The 24,887-nt window shown below is 37.5% G+C and overlaps 1 protein-coding gene across 2 annotated transcripts in view; it reads left to right on the forward strand.

Annotated features, from left to right (window-relative positions):
• The first annotated feature begins 7,709 nt into the window (after nucleotides 1-7,709).
• The window catches only part of CPEB4 (cytoplasmic polyadenylation element binding protein 4), an 81,396-nt gene continuing 64,218 nt past the window's right edge, over nucleotides 7,710-24,887 (forward strand). For both annotated transcript variants that reach the window (XM_036748732.1, XM_036748733.1), the window contains exons 1-2: nucleotides 7,710-7,898; nucleotides 8,023-10,252. In XM_036748732.1, coding sequence (XP_036604627.1) covers nucleotides 9,122-10,252 — 1,131 coding nt within the window. In that variant the 5' untranslated portion in view covers nucleotides 7,710-7,898; nucleotides 8,023-9,121. The remainder of the gene's footprint in view (nucleotides 7,899-8,022; nucleotides 10,253-24,887) is intronic.

Consider the following 24,887-nt stretch of genomic DNA (forward strand, 5'->3'; position numbering starts at 1 on the left):
TCTGTCATAGATTTCCTTGGGTTCTATTACCTAGTTGTGGTATTTCTGGGTCAAAGGGTATATACAACTCAAAAATGTTTTATTTAAATTCTAAATTATTTTTATGAATGGTTGCTCTAAAATCATATTTCTACCAATAGTGCATTGTACCAGTCTTCCCATAGTCTCTCCTACATTTACCACTCTCATCTTTTCCCATCTTAGTCAATTTGATCGATCTGAGTTAAAACCTTAGAATTATTTTGGTTTGTATTCTTTGGTTTGTGTTCTTCTGATTTGGAGCATTCTTTCATATGATTGTGAATTGCACACATTTCTTTTGAAAGAATGCCTCTTCATATCCTTTAATCAATTGTTTGTTAGGGAATGGTTCTTATTTTTATGTCTTTGTATTAATCTTTCTTGGACCTTTTGTTTTTTCAGGAAAGAACAAATATCTATTCCATAAATGCTTTATTCTATAACATCACATCTTTTTTGATCATGTAAGAAGGCTGGTGAGATTAACAGACGGATAATCTGATTGCTTCCCTGATACCCATGTAACATTAAAAAAAAACCTAAAGGAAAACTGCCAGCAACTGGGTGGACCCCAAATAGGTCAATTTAGGGAGGAGGACATGAACAAGAGTCTCACTGGGTAAGAAAAATGTGGATAGGTTTTGGTCTTTTAACTTTGGAGGGACTATCAACATTAATCAGATCGTGGAACCACTGAAGCTTTAAAGTATAAGAATGTAATGCTAATGGCAATCTAAATGAAGGCTAAGCTATAAACAGAAATCAAATTGAGATCATTACCCAAACGCTACAAATGCAGTCTCAAAGATAGCCTTCCAACAGGTTCTAGGTTTATAGACTTCTAAAGACTGAGAAAGAATCACTTGCAAATTACCTTGTAAGAATGATAAATCTCTAGGTTAAAAAAAAAATAGGTTGAATTACTGAAAATTAGCTATCAAGTGGTGTGATGAACCAAGAATCACGAGACTTGGGTTATAGGCTTATGTCTACCATTAACTCATGGTGTGATCTAAGAAAAGTCTCTGAAATTGTTTCTTCATCCATAAAATGAAAAGGTTGTAAAGAAGCTTTGACCATAGGACTTTAAGCCAATATCATATTTTGCCAATCTTTAAAACAATCCTCTTCAGAAGATAAGGAAAGATTATTTCCTCAACTTTATATACATACACACATATATGTGTACACATGTATATGTATACACATACATACAAACATACACATAGACATCATGTTGTTTTTAGAATATAAAATAAAGATACCACCAAGCCAAAGGCTCAGGGACACCATTAATCATAAGCATTCGTCTAGACATTTCATAGAAATATAAAATGTTAGCATCAAAAAAAGATTTTGGAGGACATCTAGTCCAGGTTGTATCCTTTACAACATCATGACTGTGGTCACTTGCAACCTCAGTGAAGCCAAATCTCTTGAGGCAGCCCATTCTGCTTTGGAAAAGCTCTAATTTAGGATTTCTTAACCTTTTTTTGTGCCATGGACCCTGCTGGTAGTCTGGTGAAGCTATTGACCTCTCTCAGAAGGTTTTTAAATGCATAAAATAAAATACAAAGGAAACAATCATATTGAAATAGTTATAAACATATCTCTTAAAAAACAATTTCACAGACACTAGTTTAAAATTCCAAACACTGGAATATACACTTCTTGAGGGTACAAACGATTTTTGCTCTTTATTTGTATCCACAGTGTTTTAGTACAGTGCTAAGCACTTAGAAAGTATTTAGTAAATGGTTATTGGTTGATTGATTGTTCTAACCACACTGCATGTTATCTCTAATCTGTAAACTGCCTGTGTGACCTTGGGCAAGTCACTTAGCTTTCTCAGGCCCCGGTTATAAAATAAGTGTTTGATCAGAAGACCTCTGAGGTCACTTTCTGTTCTTTCTGTAGATTCTTAGATTCTACAATTTCTATTTTGTTCAATAGTTATTTGTATATGTATCACAACCTAGGTGCTAAACTATAAATTCTAGTTCTAATGTTCTTTCTATTACAAAAAACTATGGCATACCATTAGAGATCTCCTTCCGGCATTCACCCCGGAATTTAATCCTGAGGGTTAGTAGCATAAAGGACAAGGGAAGAGTATGTATGGAGGAACCCAGAAACAAAGGAAACCAGACCCTTTCCTTTAGGAGACATAAGGATGCTGGGGTCTGGCAGCAGAAGTTACATCCTGGTACTTTGTCTTTCAGGATATTCTGGTCTAATGTTTTCTACAATGCTGATACTATAAAAGGACGCTTGCCTACTCTCATCAGTAGACGGATGGTGAAAGGAAGATAAAAAAGGTAGAAATACTTGTCAAATGATTAGTATACTTTGCAGCTTAAAAATTTTAAGGCACCCTTTCTGAAATTTTTACTTAAGGGAACAGAAATTTATGCTACCACTGCTGTTAAATGCTAGGTGTCGTAATAATAATTGGCAGTCACGTATCTCATTCAGGTTTGCAAAGCACTTTATACACATGATCACCTTTGGTCCTCTCAACAACCTTGTGAGGCGTGTGTTATTGTCCCACTTTACAGATGAGAAACTTAAGACTTAACAGAGGCAAAGTGACTTGCCCATGGTCACAAAGCTAGCATCTGAGGTAGGATTCAAACTCAGGTCTTCCTGAAGACAAATTTGGCATTTTATCTACTAAATAACATTGTCTTGCTACAAATACTTTTAGGAAATCAAGATTTGTGTCTGATTAGAATTGACTTACAAGATATTCTTATGAAAAGTTTCTGGCTTGGTTCAGAGCACTATTTAGGGGGAAATGTAGTAGAGAAAGATTCAATAATTTACCTATGATGAAGATTTGAGCAATGGCCATATTAGCCGTAGAACCCATATTTTAATATTCTAAATACAGTGTTCTACCTACTAATTTATTTACTCCTTTAAAACTATTATTTTTTTCAATAAAATAATAGGATTTTAGAGCTGGAATGACTTCAGAGTACATCTAGTTCAAATGAGGCCCAGAGAAGTGATGGTTTTCTTCTTCCTGAGGTCAATTAATTATTCAATTCATGAACACTTATTAAGCTACTATGATATGCCAAGAAAGAGGACTGAAGAAAGGTCACTAGATTTAGCAATAAGAAATCATTGATGAACTTGGAGAAAATAGTTTTAGATTAGTGGTGGGGATGGAAGCCAGTTTGCAAAGGTTTGAGAAGTATATGGGAGGTGAACAATGGGGCAATGAGGGAATGAGGGTAGACTGCTTTTCTTAAGAGATTGGTTGGGAAGAGAATACAGAATGATAGCTTAAGCTTTAAGGGAATGGTGGGGCCAAATGAAAGTTTTTTTTTTTTTAAGAATGGACAAGAATATTTGAATACAGCAGAGAGCACAATAGATAAGTAGAGGTTAAAAATTAGGGAGAACAAGAGGATGATTCAGGGAGTAAGAGACGACAGGGGAGGAGATGGGATCAATAGTCTTGACATTATCAAGAAGGGCCATCTTCAGTGACTACAGCAAAGTAAAGGAGGATTGGAGATGATTGCTAAGGTGATTTGAAGCGTGGAACTGGGGAAGGGAAGGAGCTACCAAATGAGGGGCTTTTTTTTTGCAGTGAAGTCTGAGTCAAGTTCCTCAGCTGAGCACACTCTTCAGGTGAGAGGGCAGGATATGTGCACAAATTACCATAACTTGAGAATGGAAGGAATGGTTTGAAATAGATTCTGAGTAGAATGTGATCGAGTTGATAAAAGACCATTGATGTGAGGCAATGAGGGCACAATGGAGAGTGGACAACATCAGTCTGTGGTAGACCTAGTCAGCACGTTGTATGACTTCTTCCACTGGCGGCCGTCACTATTTACACAACTTAGCTCAGATAATTTTATACCTTTTATTGTTGTCATAGATTTTACACATGTTAAAGGTGGAAATCATTTGATCTGCTTGCTTATGGGGTGTACTTCAACAAATAGCTATTCAGTCATATCACTTTGCCATACTTTTAAGACAGGAAGTGAAGTGTATCCAATCCAAACAGAAAGGAGTAATCTGTGTCAACAATGCAGTTCAGTACAGGTGGCTGGAACCAGTCGAGGATATGTCATCTTGGGAGATTAAGGTCATTGTTTGGAAGTTATACTCCTAGTGTTTTAGCTGAGCTGTCTTTGCTTACACTAACGCTTTGCCAAGGTGTGCCTGAATTTAAATGAAGCATTCCTAGGTTTAGTCCCTTCCAGACCATTTATTCACAAACAGTTCATCAGAAGAGCTGGGTTCACCACTCTCTTTGACAAAACGGCTTGTTAACTGTAAACCTTTATTAATAATAATACAGTAACTGGGAAAGTCAGAGGGAAAATAATGTTTAAAATTCAGAGAGTTTGCATAGATTGCAAAACAGCAAACAAAAGGAAAAAATGTAACCTAGTAATTAGGTGCCAGAAAACAATGGTCCTTCCTAAGTAAACATGTATACTTTCAAATACTAAAACAGGATGTATACCGGAGGAGTAGTTTAATAAAATGCACTATCTGTACTTGGTTTCAAAATGCCTGTCTCCTGTTCATTAATTACTTACTATATTGTGCTGTGCCTTAAAATTTCCCAATAACTTTGGAATGGATGATGCCTGAGAAGTCACTTAACCCTTATAACACCTTTCTTCCCCATCTCAAAAACTAATTAGTGACTCTTGTATTTGGAAAAAATATTGGACTGGAAGAATTGATAATGTGTTTCTAGTTGCTGTGAAATAAGGATGACCCTGGGCAAGTCACAAAACCCTGTTTGCCTCAGTTTCCTCATCTGCAAAATGAGCTAAAGAAAGAAATGGCAAACCACTCCAATGTGTCTGTCAAGAAAATGCCAAATGGGGTCACGAAGAGTTGGACACAACTGAAATGACTCAACAACAACCTTTACTTGCAATCTTGGACTTGTAGATAGATTTCAAGGGAGGGGGGATGTGAACTTGGATGGAAAAAAAATAAGTTTTTTTTAATTTCATTAACCCTTGTTTCTTTTGTAATTCTGTGCATTTTATTTTATGCTTTAAAAACATCATTCTACGAAGAGGTCCTCAGGCTTTACCAGACTGTGAAAGCAGTCCACAATACAAAAAAGTTTAAGACCCCCTGCTTTAAAATATGCTTTACAGATTCATCAGAACACTTATTAGCATTTCCAGAGGACACTGACTAGTATTACTCTCTAGGAGGGCCTGGACTGAATACCTGCCCAGACCTGTCTTCTGACTATTCCATTCCAGTTAAGACTCACGCCAAAAACACCAAGTTCTATAATTCTGTAACAGAAAATGCCTGACCTACCAACTCCAAAGCAATATTCTGATTTGAATATTTTTACATATAATTAGTTTCATATAAACCAAGATGACTGCTGCTTTTTGCGTATATTCGTAATTAGCATAATGTACCCCAGTGCCTGATGGGAAGGAACTAAGGAACATTTAAGGTGATCTGGCAGACCCTGAAAAACTAGGATCTGGTTCTTTGGAAAAGAATACTCCACATCTGCTAAGGAAAAGTTAGAAGGTCATCATGGCATGGGGCATTATAACTGTATATGGGTTCACTGACCAAGATCCCCCAGTTTCTTGGCAGGAAGTATTCCAAAAGATGAGGATATGATATTCTTTAAAAAGACATTAATGCTTTTCTTGTTGTCATTTTCAGTGTCTTGGGTACCTCAATAAAGTAGGATGTAGGATCATATGCCAATAAGATGATTATTCTCAATATTATTGAGAATATTATTAGCCCAGCCCAGTCCACTATTACTATTCTCAGTAAGATGGAGAAATTTAAAAGAGTAGAAAACATCTGGACTGGACACTATAGGGAATGATGGGGCAGCAAGCAGAAGTTAGGTCTCCCATTGAACGAAGCAGGTTGAATTTGTAGTTGATTTAATAAGTACCTATTGTTTTTTTAAATAATTGTTTCATGCAATGCCTTACAGACCAGTGGTTGTGTTTTAATTTCTGGTATTATCCTTGGTTCTGTTGCCTCTAACCCAATCGAACCCATCAACCCCAAACATGCATTTACATTTTGTCCACTTTACCTCTGATTATCATTTTAAAATAGAATAGTAGAAAGAGTACTGGAACAAGCAGCCAGCAGACCTGGATTCAAGAACCACGTTTGCTCCTAATCTGCTGTGAAACCTTAAGGAAGTCACTTCCTTCTCTGGCTTTTGGTTTCCTTCAACACAAAAGGAGGGATCTGGACTAAATGGTACCTTCCAAGGTCCATTGCACCATTTTGCCCTCATACTCTTAAAACTGGCTTTATGCTTGGATTCACTTCGGTAATATCTGGGTATCGGACAAAAGCCGGGTAGAGGATACCAGCAGGATATGGGTTTAAATTCCAAATCTGCCATTTTGTACCTCTGTGAACATGGGTAAATGATGCAGAGGCCTTTTTTCCTCATCAAATGTCACCCCCTCCCCCCCACGCCCCTTTTATCTCTAATATAAATAAACAAACTAGCTTTTTGAAAGCCTGGCGAAAAGGTGCCGCAAGCCATTACGAAGGGGCCTGAGAGAGCAAGGCTGCTACCTCTGTAACCTTGGGCAGGGTCACTTTCTTTCGCTGGGCCTCTTTCTGGATTGGTCAAAGGAGGCTTGGGGTTGGACAAAGGTTCTGAACTTCAGCCCCTATGTTTAGTACGTCTACGACCTCAGGCAAATCTCTTAAGGTTTTCCGGAGGGCACTGGGACGGGGAGGGGAAGGGGGAGGGCGGGACGGGTCTAGTTCACGTATAGGGTCACTTCTAGTTCTAAATCTGCGAGCCTATGCCCTAGGACAAGTCATTAAACTTTTCTGCAAAATAAAGGGACTGGGATAAAGAGCGGTCCGGGACCAGACATGGATCACCTCGACTCTGATCTAAGAGGCAGCCCACCCTCCAACGCTCCTATGCAAGTCATCCGAGCTCTTTCGGCCAAAGAGGCGGGGCCTATAGCGCAAGGTGCCGGGCCTCGGGGTCAACCGCAGTCAAGGAGGCCACACGCCCAGCCAGGCCCTGCCCTGTTACGGGCCTACAGCCGAGGCTAGAAGAAACGCAGTTCTCAGCACAGCTGGGGAGCAGCTCTGACCTTTCCAGCTGCGCAGGCAGGGCAGGCAGGGCAGGCACGGCCTCGCCTTCCAGAGCCCTCTGGGGCGGAGCCGGGGCTGGCGCACGTGACGCTCAGGGAGCCACCTTAACTATGGGCAACGCCGCTCCCCGGCTTTTCGCAGGTCGTCGGTTCAGTTCCTTAACACTCCGCCTTCCTGCCTTAGGTGACGGAGGGGTTTAGGTCTCTCCCACACGGCTCGCCCTTCTTCAGTCGTCTCTCAGCCAGGCAGAGGAATTAGCAATGATTCCTTTGCCCTCACCTAAGATGGCGACCGGTTGAGTTAACTGAGAGGTTGGGGGAGGGGAAGCCAAGGTAATGACCTTAATGGGCGGGCTCCAGTTTGCTGGGGCGTCACTGGAGAGATCTTTTTTTTGACCTTCTTGGGCGGGCCCCAAATGGGGACGGGGTGTGGTCACTACAGAATCCGCTCACAGATTGGTCTTTTGGTGGGTGGGCGGGGGTTCGCGAGGCGCCCCGCCCCTCCCTCCCCGAACCGGAAGTGTCTCTTGGTCTTTCCAGCTGGTTGTCATTTCACTCTGCTCGGTCCTGAGGAGGAGTCGGCGGCGGCTGCGGGGAGACCGGGCACCGGGAGGCGGTGGCGGTGGAGACAGCAGAGGAGGAGGAGGAGGAAGAAGAGAAACCGAAGAGGAAGGAGAAGGCCGCGGCAAAGACGGCACTGACTACGGGGCCAGCGGAGACCGCGGCTGCGGCGGCCCAGGAACCGTGAGGAGAAAAACTGTAAATAATTATTTAAATTTTTCGGGGGGCAGAAAAGAAAGAAAGGGGGACATTTCTCCATTAGAATAATCGCAGTGTTGGTTTTTTTGTTTGTTTGTTTTTTTGTTTTTTTCTTCCTGCGGAGAATCGAACTGAGAAACCGAACAAACCGCCCCCGGGTCCCATGAGGGAAAAAAAAACCCCGGAGCCGCAGAGAGGGGACAAGGCAGAAACCGCAGCAGCAGTGGCAGGACCTTCCTTCCAGATCGCCCCAATTTCCCCCGCACACCCCGGCCGGCGGCTGCTGAGGCCCCCCCGAGTTGTTTTGACCCCCTCCCCTCCACAGTGAATCGCTTTAATCCTTTTCTAATCTCTGTCCCCCCTAGAGAGAAACGGGTGTTTTCAGCCCATTTCATGGGGGAGAAGAGGTGGGGGGGAGACCAGAAGCAGGAAAAACAGGAGCAGCAACAGCAAGAACTGCACCAGGAGCAGGAAGAGCAGCAGCAACAAAAACAGCCCCAGGAGCAAAAACTGCACCAGGAGCAGCAGAAAGAGCAAAAACAGTACCAGGAACAGCAGAAACCTTCCTGCAACCCTCCCATTCCTATTCAATGCTGATTTCCTCGACTGAAATTTTATTTCCTGGAACCAGGAATTCACCCCATTTCTTTCTTTCTCTCCACATAACATAATATCTTTATACATAAATATATAATATATAATGTTCTTAAATTATTCCTGATTTAAAAAAAAATTTTTTTTGAGCTGCCAAGAAAAGACGTCTTCTCCCCTAATCCTTAAAAGATTTCATATGTGGGTGAGTCAAAACTGCTGAGGAAGAACATATGATTGTTAAATTATAGATATATTTTTTACTCTGCGCAATGCTTATTCTTCTACATCCATAAATGCTTAAGAAGCTCTGTTTTTGTCATTCATGTGCATTTTCCTTTGGAAAAAGAAACCACCTATTTTACTAACCAAAGACTTGATTTTTTTTCCCTTCCTACCCTCTCCCTTAGAAATAAACACAATTTGACTCATGTCCATATCTTAAGAGAGATTTTTTAGGTTTTCAGATACCAGAATTCCAAATCAGAAATATTTAGGGTGGGGATAAGCTGGGATCACTGAGCTATAATAAGACATTTCTAAAACACTCATTTTGGGTTGGAGGAAAGGAGACAGACTTAAGCACTAGGTTGTCATTTTTGTTGTAAGAATTCAGATCATAAAAATAATAAATGGGGGATTACGGGTTTGGAGTGCTGGTGCAAAACAATACTGGGAATAAATCAGCTTTTCCAGTCAGATTTCATCCACATCTGCAGCCTCCACACCATCATCAAAATGCAACCCCCAGCCCTGCTGCTTTTATAAATAATAACACAGCTGCCAATGGCAGTAATGCTGGGTCAGCTTGGCTCTTTCCTGCTCCAGCTGCCCATAACATTCAGGATGAGATTCTGGGGTCAGAAAAATCTAAAACTCAGCAACAGCAACAGGAACAGCAAGATTCTCTAGAAAAGCAGCAGCTTTCCCCCAGTCAAGGTCAGGAAGCAGGGATACTGCCTGAACCTGAGAAAGCTAAATCTGAAGAAAATCAAGGAGATAGCTCTTCAGAAAATGGCAATGGGAAGGAAAAAATAAGAATAGAATCACCAGTGTTGACAGGATTTGACTACCAAGAGGCTACAGGGTTAGGTACTTCAACTCAGCCCTTAACATCCAGTGCATCCTCTCTTACTGGTTTCAGTAACTGGTCAGCAGCTATTGCTCCTTCTTCCTCTACAATAATCAATGAAGATGCAAGTTTTTTTCACCAGGGAGGTGTCCCTGCTGCTTCAGCGAATAATGGTGCTCTGCTGTTTCAAAATTTTCCGCATCACGTCAGCCCTGGCTTTGGTGGCAGCTTTTCCCCTCAGATAGGACCCCTTTCTCAGCACCACCCTCATCATCCTCATTTTCAACATCATCACAATCAGCATCAGCAGCAGAGGAGGTCTCCTGCTAGTCCTCATCCACCTCCATTTACACACAGAAATGCTGCTTTTAATCAGCTGCCTCATTTGGCTAATAATCTAAACAAGCCACCCTCTCCATGGAGCAGCTACCAAAGTCCTTCACCTACACCATCTTCTTCATGGAGCCCCGGTGGTGGTGGATATGGTGGCTGGGGAGGCTCCCAAGGCCGAGATCACCGCAGAGGACTCAATGGAGGAATAACACCTCTCAACTCCATTTCGCCCCTGAAGAAAAATTTTGCAAGCAATCATATTCAGCTACAGAAGTATGCTCGGCCCAGCTCAGCTTTTGCTCCCAAATCTTGGATGGAAGATAGTTTGAACAGAGCTGACAACATTTTTCCTTTTCCGGTGAGATTCTACCCCATTAATAAATTAAAATTAGAAAAAAATACAAAATTATATACCTTTTAACCGAGAGGTTTTTAATTATGTATGTTCTCATCAGATCTTTTAATTTTAGTTTTGTAATCAACTTATATAATATGAATTTTTGTAGTAGCAGGGAAATATTATTTCAAAACAAAAATTCAACTAATTCATTGATATTTTATAATTGTAATCAGTTTTTTCTGATTATATTCCTGAGGATAATCTTTTGAAATTGGCATGAATATCAGGTAGCTTTCAGCAGTTGTATTTGTGAATTATACCTTCCTGAATTGAATTAAGAATGATAGATTTTTTTTCTTATGTATTAGGTAATAATAAGTAGACCGAATATTAAATCTATGTGTCTATATTTATATATTTAATATATTTCATTTAAAGCTAATTAACATTCTCTGAACATGCAGTAAATAATCTAATCCAATTGCATGTTTTACTGTAGTGTGAAATAAGAATAAATTGAAAGTGATTTTTGCATCAGTTTTCTTACTATTTAAAGTTTCAGATACAAAATCTCTGAAGCAATTTGTTTGAACAAGTCTAAATTGACAAGTTCAGTGACTCTAAATAAAAAAAACAGTGTTGCAAGATCCATTCTCTACCTTGGGCTAGGAAGGACTCAGAGTAGGAAATAATCTAAATGTTTTCTTTAGCTATGTTTAGTTCTGTGTACTTTGAAACAGTTGAAAGCAGAATGACTTTTGTGATGACTTTAACTCATTTACTTATGTTTTGATAGCAATATTAGGTTGTAGAAAAAGAAGCCACTACTAAAAATAGACCTCGTTTAACTAATATCACTTGTTGGCTTTCTCTGTGCCAATATAGCCTTGCACTGTCAGGAGTGCAGGTTGTTTGACATTTTGAATTAATGAGCAATAGATAGAGTTTGTGGAAGTTTAAAGCTGTTTCATAAAAGAAGTATTGGCTTAGATCATGTGAATGAGAAAGTCAGTTCAATAGCAGATGTATAAACAACTGTATGTCAGTGGTTGGTGGTTGTGTGTGTGTGTGTGTGTGTGTGTGTGTGTGTGTAGTTTTCAGGATCTTTCAGCAAGGATAAAAACAGATTGCAAAATAATTGCAGTTCCTAGATCCAGTGTCAGCATAAGTTGGATGACCTATTTTAATAAGTAGGGGTAAGAGATCATTATATAAAAGGAGCCTTATATTTTTTAGTGTCAGTAATCATCTACTCATACCCTAAGATGAAAAATCTTTCATAAGGACCAGTTTTAATGGAGTACCTGGTCTGAAATGATTACCTTAAATTCTATTTCATTTTGTTTCATGATAGACCTAACTATCTTAGCTGGTAGTAGAGTTTAGGAAGGATTTTTGATACTTGAACTGTATAATAATCATAGAATTTTAACAGTTAGTAAAAATATTTAAGACATTGCAATGGATATGAAGGTTATTGGAGTGGGAAAGTTTTTAATGCCTGGCTGTTGAATCTTTTAAAGGAAACAAGTATTACAAAGGTAATTTTATGAACTATTATTTTATCAAAATTTTTAAAAATATAAGGTCATACTTTACATTTTAACTACACACTAAGGTTTAACTACACACTACTAAACTAAGGTTTAGGTGATAGTTTAATTAGGTCATTAATTTAATTCCTTATCAATGTTTTCATAGCTGCTGTATTATGATAGTGAACTTGTTTGACCTTGTGGTTTGTTTTCTATACCCAGGTGTTTTGGCATTGGTAAAAAAATGTTTGGGGGAAAAGGACAATTTGCGGAAAGAAGTAAAGCAAATGATATATTCCTGAGATTTTTTTTTTGCTTATTTTCATATATGGTTAAGGAAATGTTTGAAATTTGTAGTCTCAATGACCAAAGCTCTTTCTAGGTGTATTTTTTTTTAAAGATGACTATAAGATAGAGATCTAGAATTCAAGACCATTGTTGAATTTTAATGCCAAAAAGAACTGATATAAACTGATTCCTCTAGTAGAATCACTTACGTTTTATTCTGGAAGGAGAAGAATGCAGGGCTGTTGCGTACACTTCAGCTATTGCAAGTTGAGAAAGAGCCCTGCCAAATTTCAAATCCCTTTTATAGGGTGAGAGGTTTAAAAGAAAACAAATTTAAAAAAAAAAAAACCCTTTGACTTTAAATTCTTAATGGTTTTGAAACAAGTAATTTGAGCTGACTATAAATTCAAAATTTAATGGATGCAGTTGGGGGGGTTAAATTTTTATGTTTGAATTGGTTGTGTCATGTACGTCTCAAAATTTTGAGAATGAAATTGTTTATGGACTACCCTGAGTAGTCTACTAGTTTCCTGTTTGCAGAGAATAGGGTTGGGTTTTTTTTTTGTTTGATGGGTTGATTTTTTTATGTTGATCACCCTGGTGGTTGTGTGAATAGAGAGGCGTTGCATGTCAGAAATGTTGTGGAGATAGATTTTGGCAAGATTTGGGAATTTATTTGATAAATGTGTTGTAGGAGAGTGGGTAGTTAAGGATATCACCAAAGTTATGAGCCACGAGTTGGGAAGAATGATGTGATATTTTCTATAGAAGAAGGAAGTTTGGAAGAGGAGTGGATCTTGTTGTATATATGTTGGGATGAGTTGGAACACCCAGTTTGGGAAGAGCTTTGGGTCTGGAGTCAGGAAGAACTGAGTTCAAATAAGGCCCCAGACACTTACAAGCTGTGTGATCCTGGGTTAGTCACTTAACCTCTTTTTGCCTTAATCCATTGGAGAAGGAAATGGCAAACCATGCCAGAATCCTTACCAAGAAAACCCCATGAATAGTACTGGTATGCTATAGTCCACAGGGTCAGGAAGAATCTGATATGACTGAATGATGGAACAGCAATTCAGGACTGAAGCACAGGAGAGAGACTAAATATTTAAATGTGTAAATCATAGCGATTATGGTAAATAAAACCTATGCAAATTGATGAAGTGACCAAGCGAAATAGAGTAGAGAGTAAAGAGGTCCCAATATTGGGTAGCACATACAGAGGGTGTGATATAGAAGTAGAGGCAACTGTGTAGACAGCTTTTAATAGGACTTTGCCTTAGAAAGGGAGGACAGATGTAGGAAGATAACTTGAGGGAGAAATAAAGTCTAGGGAAGTTTTTATTTTTTATATTTTTTGTTTTTTTAGGAATGGGGAAGCTTGGGTATGTGTGAAGGAGAGATTAAAGATTAGAGAGAAGGGAAGATTTAAGGGACTACTTGAAGACTGGAAGTAATGGGATCAAAGTACATGCAGAGGGGTTGTGTTTGGCAAAGATAGGGGCTGTCTTATCAGAGATTAGAAGAAAGGAGGAGAGACAGGAATGATGTCTAGGAGTTTTGAGAACAAGAGAAGTGGTGAATAATGTGCTCAGAGCAATGGTTCCAATTTTTTTTTAAGTATGCAAGATCCTCAGTTGAGAGGGCATGGACTGGCATGGGAGGCTTGAAAAGAAGTTTGAAATAGTTTCTGTGGGGAGTGAGATAGGGAATGAATTAGGGAGGAATCAAGGGATTGCTTTGCTGCAGGAATGCCTCAATTGAAAAGTGACAACATAAATTTGTAATGTGTGTAGTCAGCACGATTGTGTGACTTTCTCCAGTTATGTTCAGCACCATGCATAGGAATAGAGTAGGTAGATGGGAGTAATCCAGAGCTGGTCATTGGCAAGGACAAGTGGTAATAGCACAGGAGGCAAAGGATTTGAGAGTACAGACAATGTAGAGTCCAATTGGTTATTTTGAGGATCTGAATTGAGAAGGAAGGAAAGTGAAGTCAGAGTAGGCCTGATTGGATGGAGAGATTGGAGATCTCAAGGAGAGTCAATAGATTTAGTAGGGATATAGCGTAAGGAGAGACGGGGTGATAGAAGGTTATTGTCAGATTGAGTAATATCAAAGTTTTTGTTCAAGGAAATAGAACATTTGTGGGTAATGGTGAAAGCCGTGGTGTGACCATCCCTGTGTGTAGCTGAGATGGAATGGAAGATTAGGTTTTGGGATTTGAGGCGATTGAGGAACTGGGAGCTTAGAGTATTTGAAGGAACATCAGTGTGAATGTTGAAATACATTAGTGTTGGAAGAGAAGACAATGATGATCCAGGTATGAATTGGAGAAAAGAGAGAGAGAACAACCTGTGTGTTTGGTAGACGACAGCTACCGTGATCTATGTAAGGAGGAGAGGTTGCTTGAGAGATGGTGGAAAGGAAGGAGTTTGGAAGTGGCAGTATGGGGCACTGGTGTTTGGGTTGAAGAGGGGTATGAGTGAAGGTATAGTCAGTAATGAAGAGGGTACCCAGGAATCCTGTGCTACCTAGTCTCAATGAGAGCAAATAGAAGAAGGATTGTGATAGATATGAGGCAGCCAGATGGTACAGCAGATAGAATGCTGAGTTCAAATGTGGCCCCAGCTACTTATTAGCTGTGTGAGTCTGGGCAAGTTATTTAACCTCTGTCTGCCTCAGTTTCCTTAACTGGGGCTAATAATAGAACACAACCTTCCAGGGTTGTTGTGAACATCAAATGAGATAATATTGGTAAAACACTTAGCGCATATGCTTTATCAATCGTTATTCCCTTACCTTGCCTTTGTTACGGGGCAGCTAGATGGCACAGTGGGTAGAATACAAAGCCTGGAGTCAGGAAGACTCATCTTCCTGAGTTCAATTTTGACCACAGGCACTTGTTATCTGTGTCACCTGGGCAAGTCACTTAACTCTGTTTGCCTCAGTTTCCTCACCTATAAAATGAGCTGGAGAAGGCAATGGCAAACCACTCAAGTGTCTTTGCCAAGAAAACTCTAAATGGAGTAACAGAGTTGGACATGACTGAAACAACTGAACAACAACAAATCTTTATTATGGAACAGGAATTCCAAAGGGCAAAGTGGAAAGGTTGGCTAGAACTGGAGTGGGACATGTGTACATGGTACATATAAAGAATGAAAAGGGGTGGCTGACAATACTTTATTTCTAGATTGCCTATGATTAAGTAATACAGGGATAGGGAAAATAACAGGTGGTGGGAATTTGCTAGTCATAGAAGTAGTATTTGGTGACAGATGAATTATAATACTTATAGTCATCACAGGGTAATTATTGCTGTGGGACAGTCTTGGTTAAGGTCTGCTTCTTTTTGCTAGGTGGGTGTTGGGCAGTTAGTGTTGCAGAGGCAGAAGAAGATACCAGGTCAAATGGAGCCTTGGTGGTGTTCCTGCTTCCACAGGCTCAGTTGAAAAGCTACAACCACAAATTCAGATTCTTCTAATCACCACTTAAGTCTTTATTTTAGACATACTGACTTTGACAGGAAATATATTTCAGAGTATCTAAGAAATGGGCAGCTATGCATGTAATTCAGTTTAACATTATTAATATTAGGAAGTTTCTCATACTACAGGAAGCATTTCAAACAATAATAGAGTATTTAAAAGTAATATCGCTTTATTAAATAGATGCATTATAATGGTGACATTGTGAAGAATATCATGGTATTCAATGCTAAGGGGAAAACTGCGGAACTCATGTTAATACCACTCATTGCTTACTTTAGACTTGGAATTAATCGGGTGGAATTTGACAGCTATGTAGTATAGTAGATAGAGCATTGGACTTGAAGTCAGGAAGTCGTCCAGGGTTCAAATGCAGCCTCAGACATTTATTAGCTGTGTGTTCCTGAGGAGGTCAGTTAAGTTCTCTGTGCCTCAGTTTCTTCATCTGTAAAATGGGGGATAATACACCTACCTCCCAGAGAATCAAATGATATAATATTTGTAAAGGGCTTTACAAAGTTTATTGTAGAAATGCTATTATTATTATTATTTTGTTCCAGCATTTGTGGATATTCATTTTTATATTGCTAGTGAAATGCAAATTTAATTAACTAATTCCTTTATACATATGCAACCACTCCAATGGGTTAGGGAAGAGTAGTATATTTGTATGTATGTTACCCCATAGTAAGAGGGTAGGGAGCAGTAGCACTCCAAAGGAATGAATAATTCCCAAAGTGTAACTATTTGACTTTGGGAATGAATATTTAGGGAATTGTTGACATTATAGATTTGTTTTCCAAAGCATCTTTTATTTAGATTCATGTCATTCTAATAGATCTCATTTTTAACATGGATACAATTTAATATATATTATTAAGTATCTTTTGTATGTAAGGATTGGAGATAAAAGACAAAAAAGAAAATAGCGGTACCTTCAAGGAGTTTACTTTTTAGCCATCCAAATTGCATGTCTCAGATATAACCATCTAAAGTGAAATCCTTTATTTTAAATACATCCTATCTAACATTGAGAAAAGCCCAACAGTAACATGCTGGTTGTCGGGGGAAGTCAGCCACCTAGGATTAAAAATTTGCTACAGATAAAAATTGGTTGTAGATTAGTAGTTGGAAGTAGAAAGATGACAGGATATATTTAGTTCTTGTCTTTCATGGACTATTTATTAATAACATAAACTAAAAATAAACTTTTGTGACATTTTCTGGAATTTTGATGTAGAAAGTATTTTTGCTTTAGGTGGTTGGCTGGAGTAGCTATATCAAAGATATCCCTGTTATTTGAAATAGTCAATTTAGTGACATTTCTATGGCTGGCAGTTGATATATATAAATATATATATATATATAGCGCATCACAAATTTTATAAATTTCTGAGAAATTTATCGTTGTTACTTTATAATGTAATTGTGGACAAATTTTCCTAATACTTTGGTCAATGTTTCTACATTTTACACATTTTAAAACTTGAATATTGAGATCTTTATGAATAAGCAGCTTTTTTGAAAAAAATTTCATATATGGGAAAAATAATGTTACAACAAATCATTAGTTAGATACTGTAGCAAGAGTTTGGCGAAAATGTGGAGAAAGCTGGTAGAGGGACCTACCCAGCAGATAAGATGTTTTTCTTTCTAGTAGCTATACTAATGAAATCTAAGTGATGGTAAAAATGTGTAATGCTGGGAGGGGGAGGGAGAGGGATTTTCATATTTTTTTTGTTCTACTTAGCAAAGCCATAGAGGGTGAACAAGACATCTGCTGCAACATCTTTCAAGAAAAACTCATCTATTAAATACTTGTTTAATGTAGTTGTAACTAGTTACAGCAAGGAACATGTTACTTTGTTTATTAATAAGCTTTCAAGAAAATTCCTTGTTGGTGTTCATAATGAGTTTAAGTGCTTTAAGTTAATGCATGACTATACTGAATTTAAGTATCCCCAAATTACTTTGTCTAGTTCTTTACCTGTTCCTGTTACCTGTTCATAATAAAAACAAGACTGTAAGTACAATAAAACCACATAATAAAGTTCTACAGTCTAGCTGCTGGTAAAATCATCTACCTTTTGTGGATAGTGATATATACTATAGTACTGTTGGAAAAAATTTTAGTTCTCAATTTTAGAAGCTGTTTTTGACCTTTAACCAGTATGTTTGAAGAGGACTTCTAATAATACAGGATATTTTAAAAACCTTTATTTTATCATTTGTAAACTAAGAGAATATTAAATTGTCTTTTTATATCAATTATCTAACATCTTATGCAACTAAAACTCAGTTTTAAGTTTTTTAATGTTGAAAAATGGTAACAAAAAAAAAAAGAAGATGGTGTAAGATAGTGGTAAGAAAGTGGTGAACTGCATTTTTTTGTAGTACCTTTTTCCAATACCTAATAGGAAAAGGTAGTTTTATTTACAACAATGCCCAATGTTAGAATGATAAAATCTGAAACGAAGTTCATTAAAATATTTTAGAATCTTCCCATAAATGTTAATTTAAGAAATACCTAATGGTTGATTGTTTTATTACTGATATTTTATTTCTCAAAAACTTTGTTAAGATGAATTTTAGTCTTGCTGTTAATCAAACTGACATACTCGGGCAGGTAACCTGTTTTATGTTGTCGTTCAATCATTTTCAGTCTTGTAGGACTCTTCATGACCCATTTGAGGTTTTCTTGGCAAAGATACTGGAATGATTTGCCATTTCCTTCTCCAGTCCATTTTACAGGTGAAGAAACTGAGGCAAACAGAGTTAGTTGCCTTGGCCAGGGTCGCATAGCTAATGAGTGTCTTGAGGCAGATTTGAATTCAGGAATATGAGTCTTCCTGATTCCAGACCTCATACTCTTGTGTCACCTAGCTTGCATAACCAGTTTTGTAGTTGTATAGTGTTTGCCATCCTTTGTCAGTTTTTAAGTTTAGTTGACAAGTTAGTCATTTTATCTTAAAGTATTTTGGATGCTTACTATTATATGATTTTATTTTAAGTCATATTGGTGATGTAGCTGTAAATTAAACAATTATATACTTTCATGTAGACTTTATATAATTTCACTTTAGAAAGAAATATAGTCTTTAGAAATTTAAGATCATTGGTTTTAGAACTAGATGAGACTCTGTTGTTGTTCAGATGTTTCCACTGGAGTGGTTTGCCATTTCCTTCTTCAATTCATTTTGCAGATGAGGAAACAGAGGAACAGGGTTTAAGTGACTTGCTTAGGGTCACATGGCTAGTAAATGCCTAAAACTAGATTTGAACTCAGGTCCTGCTGACTCCAGGCCCAGCTCTTTACCCTCTGTGCCACCTAGAACCTTAGACACCATCTAGTCCAACTTCCTCATTTCATAGCAAAGAAAACTTAAGAACTTAATCAAAAAAACTTATTCTGAAGAACTAAACTTTACTGGTTCCAAATATAGCTAAATTTAAGCCTTCTAAGAAAATTATATTATTTGCCTGTATGGTCTTAACTTTTCTCTTTTTTGCAAGGGGAGTGAAATAATGGGGGGGGGGAAGAGATAGTGTAATCAAATCTATGATTTCATTGCTATAGGGAATTCATGATGAGGAAATTACCTCTATTAATTCAAATCAGCAATTGAGTTGTCTGAAGCATTCATATTTTTTTACTTGCCAAGTGTTTTAAGGCCGGTATGGTATAGTGCCTAACTTGAGTTCAGGTCTTTCTTGACTCAGAGACAACCTGGGATACTTAATTCATAGCTACTAAACTTGTTCTAAATGATCCTTTCCTTCTCTTCGTTTTTCACTCCCCATCTTCCCTTGCCAAAAATCACAAAAGAAGCCTACTGTTGGTTTCTTTTCATTTAGTCAATGAGTTGGTTAGACATCAACTCCAAATATATAGAGTCCACCATTAAATCTGAATGCATTTTAAAATGTCAGTAACGTGGGTCATAGAAACATTCTCTAACTCTCAAAAGCAAATGTTTAAAACTACTTTACACAATATTTGGTGTTGAACAGTTTATGGTAGATGAGAAGGTAAATTATCTTCTGGCTAGCAGAACTGGAATATATATTGGTTGAGAGAAAAATCAAAGTTGTCTTAGGTAAGTAGTGTCTATTATACTCACAGCCAGAGTTATTAAAGTTTTAAAGGTTGAGGAGTTTAAATATTATATTACTACTTTATGAAAAACTCTCTGCTAGATAAAACAAAGATACTCACTGTTGCCTGGTCTTTACTTGAATCCTTTTCTTTAACTTTGTGTAGTGCCTTAGACATGTTTTCACATTGCTAACATAGCTTCCAAAAGCCCAAAGTCACTTTAATACTACTATGGGATATTCAAATAGTGCTACTTTAATGCAAGAAAATTATAGGTACAAATAGGAAAACTTGTTACTGTTTTACACAGTGAATATGTGGATTTCTATAATCAGCATGTCCCATATTTGGGGTGAGGCATTCAGAAGAGGAAATTAAATGTAGCTTAATAATCTTAACCTTTTGTGTAAAGCACTGTGCTAAGCAGTGGAGACACAAATAACAAATAAGACAATCCTTGCCCTCAAGGAACTCGTATTCTAATGAGAGGAGATGAGACAGAAGGTTTCAGTTGCAAGCCAGATGGAAACATCCCATAGTCTATACGTAAGTCTAACTTAAGTATTTTTAATACAGGTTCATCGATTTTCAGTATCACTTTTCTCAAACCAAAATAGGCTGTTGTTATTGTTATTGAAGCTGAATTTATCCTTCAGTAAAATAAAAATATTCTAGTGGCTATTATTCTACTTTAATGTTTAACATCGTCCACATATTGTTTTCATTTTAGCGCATCTTTTTTTCTTAGTGAATTTGGCCACTAAGAAAGCAAGGAAACAAACGGAAATCTCAAATCACTAAAGTTTAGTAAAATGTCTCTCTATGTTGGCACAGAGATTCTTATGACGTACACGCTACTTTGTGAAAGATGTGCCAATGTGAGATGATCTTTTGTGAGCATTTATGTGCTGTTTTATAGTCATAGAGTGAAATCATCATGGGCAATGTAGAATTACCAACGATCTTATTGATTTGGAAGTTCCCACCAGTGATGCATCTGTGCTTGCCCATCCTGGGCAGCTCTTATCCATGGTTCTTGCATAAATTTAACACAGGAAATATCCTTCCAGTAGGCTGGAGACTTTCTGGCTTCCTTTTGACCTTGCAAGGGTACAGCGGAGCACTCTGTCCATCTGTCATCTCTCTTAGCAAATAACTAACTCATCTCCTCTTTCCATTTTATAATTCCTGGATGTCACCTTTTATTCCTGTTCTTTGGAGTTCCTCATTGGTTATGTGTTTAGCCTATTCAGGAACCTACAGGAACCTCTCCATTACCCTTTGTGTAATACTAATTTTTAATTTTTCACAGATAGTTGTATACCTCCTTGTGGCAACACTAGTAGACTGTTAGTAATAAAAAGATGGACCTTTGCTTTCATGGAAAGTTTGCAGGCGGAAAAAGAGCTTTTCATTTTCCTGAAAGCCAGCCAGTCCAGTATCCTCCTTCTTTTCAACTTTGGGCCCAATCCATCGTCCCTGGCTCTGGATCCTAGAATGTATACTCATGAACAAGTCCTAGAGGGTTTTCACTTCTGGCAAATAACAGTTTACATCCTCTTGGTTTTCTTGTGTAGATGGACACATTTAGTGGTAGTAGCACAGTGAGACAGTCCTGATGTCTCTAACACTGCTGGAAAATTAATTTGCCAACTATTGATTTTTTCTTTTTCTTGTACTTCAAGTTCTAAAGGTACAGGAAAACTGATAGTGAAGACAGGAAACTTCTCTATTGCATCTGCTCATTGTATCCAATCAGCTGTCAAATGACAGCATTGTCTATAGTGCATGAGACTGCACTACTGCTTTTTCTTTTGTTTGTCACTCTCTTCAGCATTGTTCAGTGCTTAGAACCTGGAAATATGGAAAAAAGTCTGAGGTGTTGGGACAAAGTGATGGATAATTACCTGAAGATTCTGTAAGGTCAGAAAAAAAAACAAACTAAAACAAAAGAAACTTTACTACTCACTGCTTAGATTTTGGAACTGGTAAAAGTTTTCCTTCAGAGCACCTAAGCCCTAAATCTGAAGGCTTGTTTTCAGGAAGGAAAACCATCACCAGTATTGCATGTTTATGTCTTTTGATGGAATTGTATTTTCAGATGTTACAATTAAACTTGATTATTCATAACATAGGATATATAGGAAAAGGTATAAGATAGTTGAACTCATCAAATGATTAAAGTAGGTTTTTGAATTTATTTCAATTTTTTCTGTAACCTTTTCCTAGATCCTAGAGTATGTTAACAAGTAGTAAAGTAGATTTGAGTTACAATTATTACTCCTCTACCCCAGGATGGGGGTGGGAGAGGAGGAAACAAGCATTTAATTAGAGCCTACTATGTAAGATTTTTACAAATACTATCTCATTTGATCCTCACAACTGGTATTTTTATCCCCCCCCCCCCTTTTTTTTTTTAACAGCTGAAGAAGCTGAGACAGATTAAATAACTTGCCCAAGGTCTCATAGCTAGTGTCTGAGTCCTCATTTGAATTCAGGTCTTCCTACAGCCAACCTATTGCCAAATCTTATCTAATCTACTTCTACCAAGTATTTTTCATTCATCTCCTCTCTACTCTCAGGACCACCACCTTAATTTAGGCTTGAATTTTGCTTGGACTGTTGTAATGACTGTAATAGTCCAAAATGATTTCCATGCTTCTAGTTTTTCCTCTCTCCAATCAGTTTTTCACATAGGTACCAAAATAATTTTCCTAAAGCACTATGTTACTACCCTAAGCAAAAATTCCTCAGTGTACCTCATAGCCTTTAGGATAAAATACAAAGTCATGTTCTGGCATTTAGGGCCTTCTGTAATCTGGATCCAGTCATATTACTACCATTCATCCGAGTGATGGTTCAGCCAAACTGGATTACCAACTGGTTCTTGAAACTTGACATTTCCAACTCCTGCCTTTGTGCATTTGCAGAAGCCGCCCTTTAGCCTGGAACTCACTCCTCTCTGATTCTCAGCATCTTTATCTTCTTTCAAAGCCTACTGTAGATACAGCTTCTCCAAAATCTTTCCTGAGCTTCCCACTTCCCAAACCCAATTATTAGTATTCTTTCTCTTCTCAAATTGTCTTGTATTTACTTTGCTTACACACATGGCATGCACTTGGAACGTAGGAATAGTTTTACTTTAGTCTTTTTATACTCAGTCTTTTGAATATGGTCGGTACTTAATAAATGTTGAATTGAACTGTGAAACTGCCCTTGACTGGTAATTTTTTCTACCTAGATAAGCATTAGATGAGAAGTGCTCATGCCCTTGTGAATTTTTGGTGATCACAATGAGTGTCAGTTTCTTAGTGAAGTTAAAAATAAAGATGAGGCAGCATAACGTGCCTTAGTGCCTAAACCACTAGACTTGGCAATTAGGAAACCTAATTTCTAATCTTAGCTTTGTCCCCAGCTAGTTGATTGACTGTGGACAAGTTCATTTCATCTCTCTGTTCTACAGTACCTCATCTGTAAAATGGACTAGATTGTCACTAATATTGGCTTTATAATTCCATGATTCTAAAAATTAAATCCATTTAAGTACAAAGGTTATAGGAATCTTGGCTCTCACTGTATATTAGCTATGTAATGAAACATTAAATGGAAGAATAAGAAAGCAAAGGCTGTTCAGTAAATCCAAGATAACTTTATCATTTTTGCCTAAAGTTGACCATTAGTTTTCTGAAGCGAAATATTAGGTTTAGCAGTAGTAACATTCTGATTTACATATATAACCAAATCTTTGGCCAAAATAGGACCAAGGGATTAAAAATACAATAACTCTTTCTTTTTATATAGAGGTATTTTGTTGCACTTTACTTTGACTCTTGTGGCTAGAACACTGCATATTATATCAGTTGCTATGAAGGGATGTTTAGTAATAACAGAAGAACAAACTTGTTAAGTTATAGAGATAAGTTACAAAAATATTCACTTAACATGATGGAAAGTGATATGCACAATGAAATAAAATTTCTTTAGATAAGATTTGGAAAATGAATGATGCCTTTTTAAAACTCATAATGATCAGGGGTAGTTTCTGTGTATCTAGCACTAGACTGATAATTCTCAAGTATGTCTGAGATAAATATAAGCTAATTTCTAGAATTTAGGCAGCCCACATAACTGACATTGAAGAGAAATGGCATAGTGTTTAAAGGAAGGAAGAAAATGAAATGCTCCTTTCCCCTTCTTTAATATCTTCCTGTCTTCTCCCATGTGTCTTCTATTTTCTCTTATGCTGTCCTGCTTAACATGACTTTTCATTTTCGGTTTCCCCTTCTCCTGTAGGCAATTTGTATTGTGAACCTTGGCTGCCATGGGGCACATACTTTAGATTTTCAGGTTATTGAGCGAAGTAGGCAATAGTGGGCTAAGACCAGAAGAAATATTTTTTCTCATTTCATTTTCTCTTTAAAAATTCAGTAGTCAATTGAATACCTACTTTGTACAAAATATTGTTCCTTTCCTGTCTTCTTATCAGCATCATTTAAAGATAACCCTTCAAATAACTATATTAAGTATAGCTGAATGAAAACAGTATGGCAATAGTTTTAGACAAAGCAGCAGTAGCTTTATTGATCTGTACCATATTTATTTTCTTCTACTTAATGTTAGGTAGTGGTGAATCTAGATATGTCCACCTCAGTCACATTCTTGTGTTTTGTATGTCATAGTCATAATGATCAAGCTTTTAAATCTTAGAAGTACAAGAAACTAGAATTTTTAAGGAACCGATATTGTGATCATTTAATTAGGAGATAAAGTCACAAAGAATCTTAGAAATTTTCTTCTCTAAACTCCCCATTTTGCAGATGATAAAACTGAAGTTGGGAGAATGATCCAAATGAATCCAAGATTATACAGATAGCTGCAGAATCAAAGTATTCTAATTCGACCAGAGATTAGAATTTATGTCTTCTGAATCCCATTTCAATTGTCTTCAATCCTATTTATATTTCTACTGATCTGTCTTTAAGTCAATAATTGAATTTCATTTGAGGTCAGTTATAAAAGTGAGAAGTATAAGGTGTTTTAGTTAGCTTATTTTTTAGACAATAAGTCCTAATTACTGAGTAAATTTTCAGTAGCTTTATTATTTACGAACAAAACTGTCTTAAGATCATTTCCTCCCATTTATGTTGTACATATCAGGTATTTATATGATTGTTTTTGTGTTGTCTCCCCTATTAGAATGTGAGCTCCTTGAGGGCAGACACTTTTTTTTTCCCTTTCTTTTTATC

The sequence above is a fragment of the Trichosurus vulpecula genome, chromosome 3, assembly GCF_011100635.1.
Source record: "Trichosurus vulpecula isolate mTriVul1 chromosome 3, mTriVul1.pri, whole genome shotgun sequence".
Taxonomy (NCBI): domain Eukaryota; kingdom Metazoa; phylum Chordata; class Mammalia; order Diprotodontia; family Phalangeridae; genus Trichosurus; species Trichosurus vulpecula.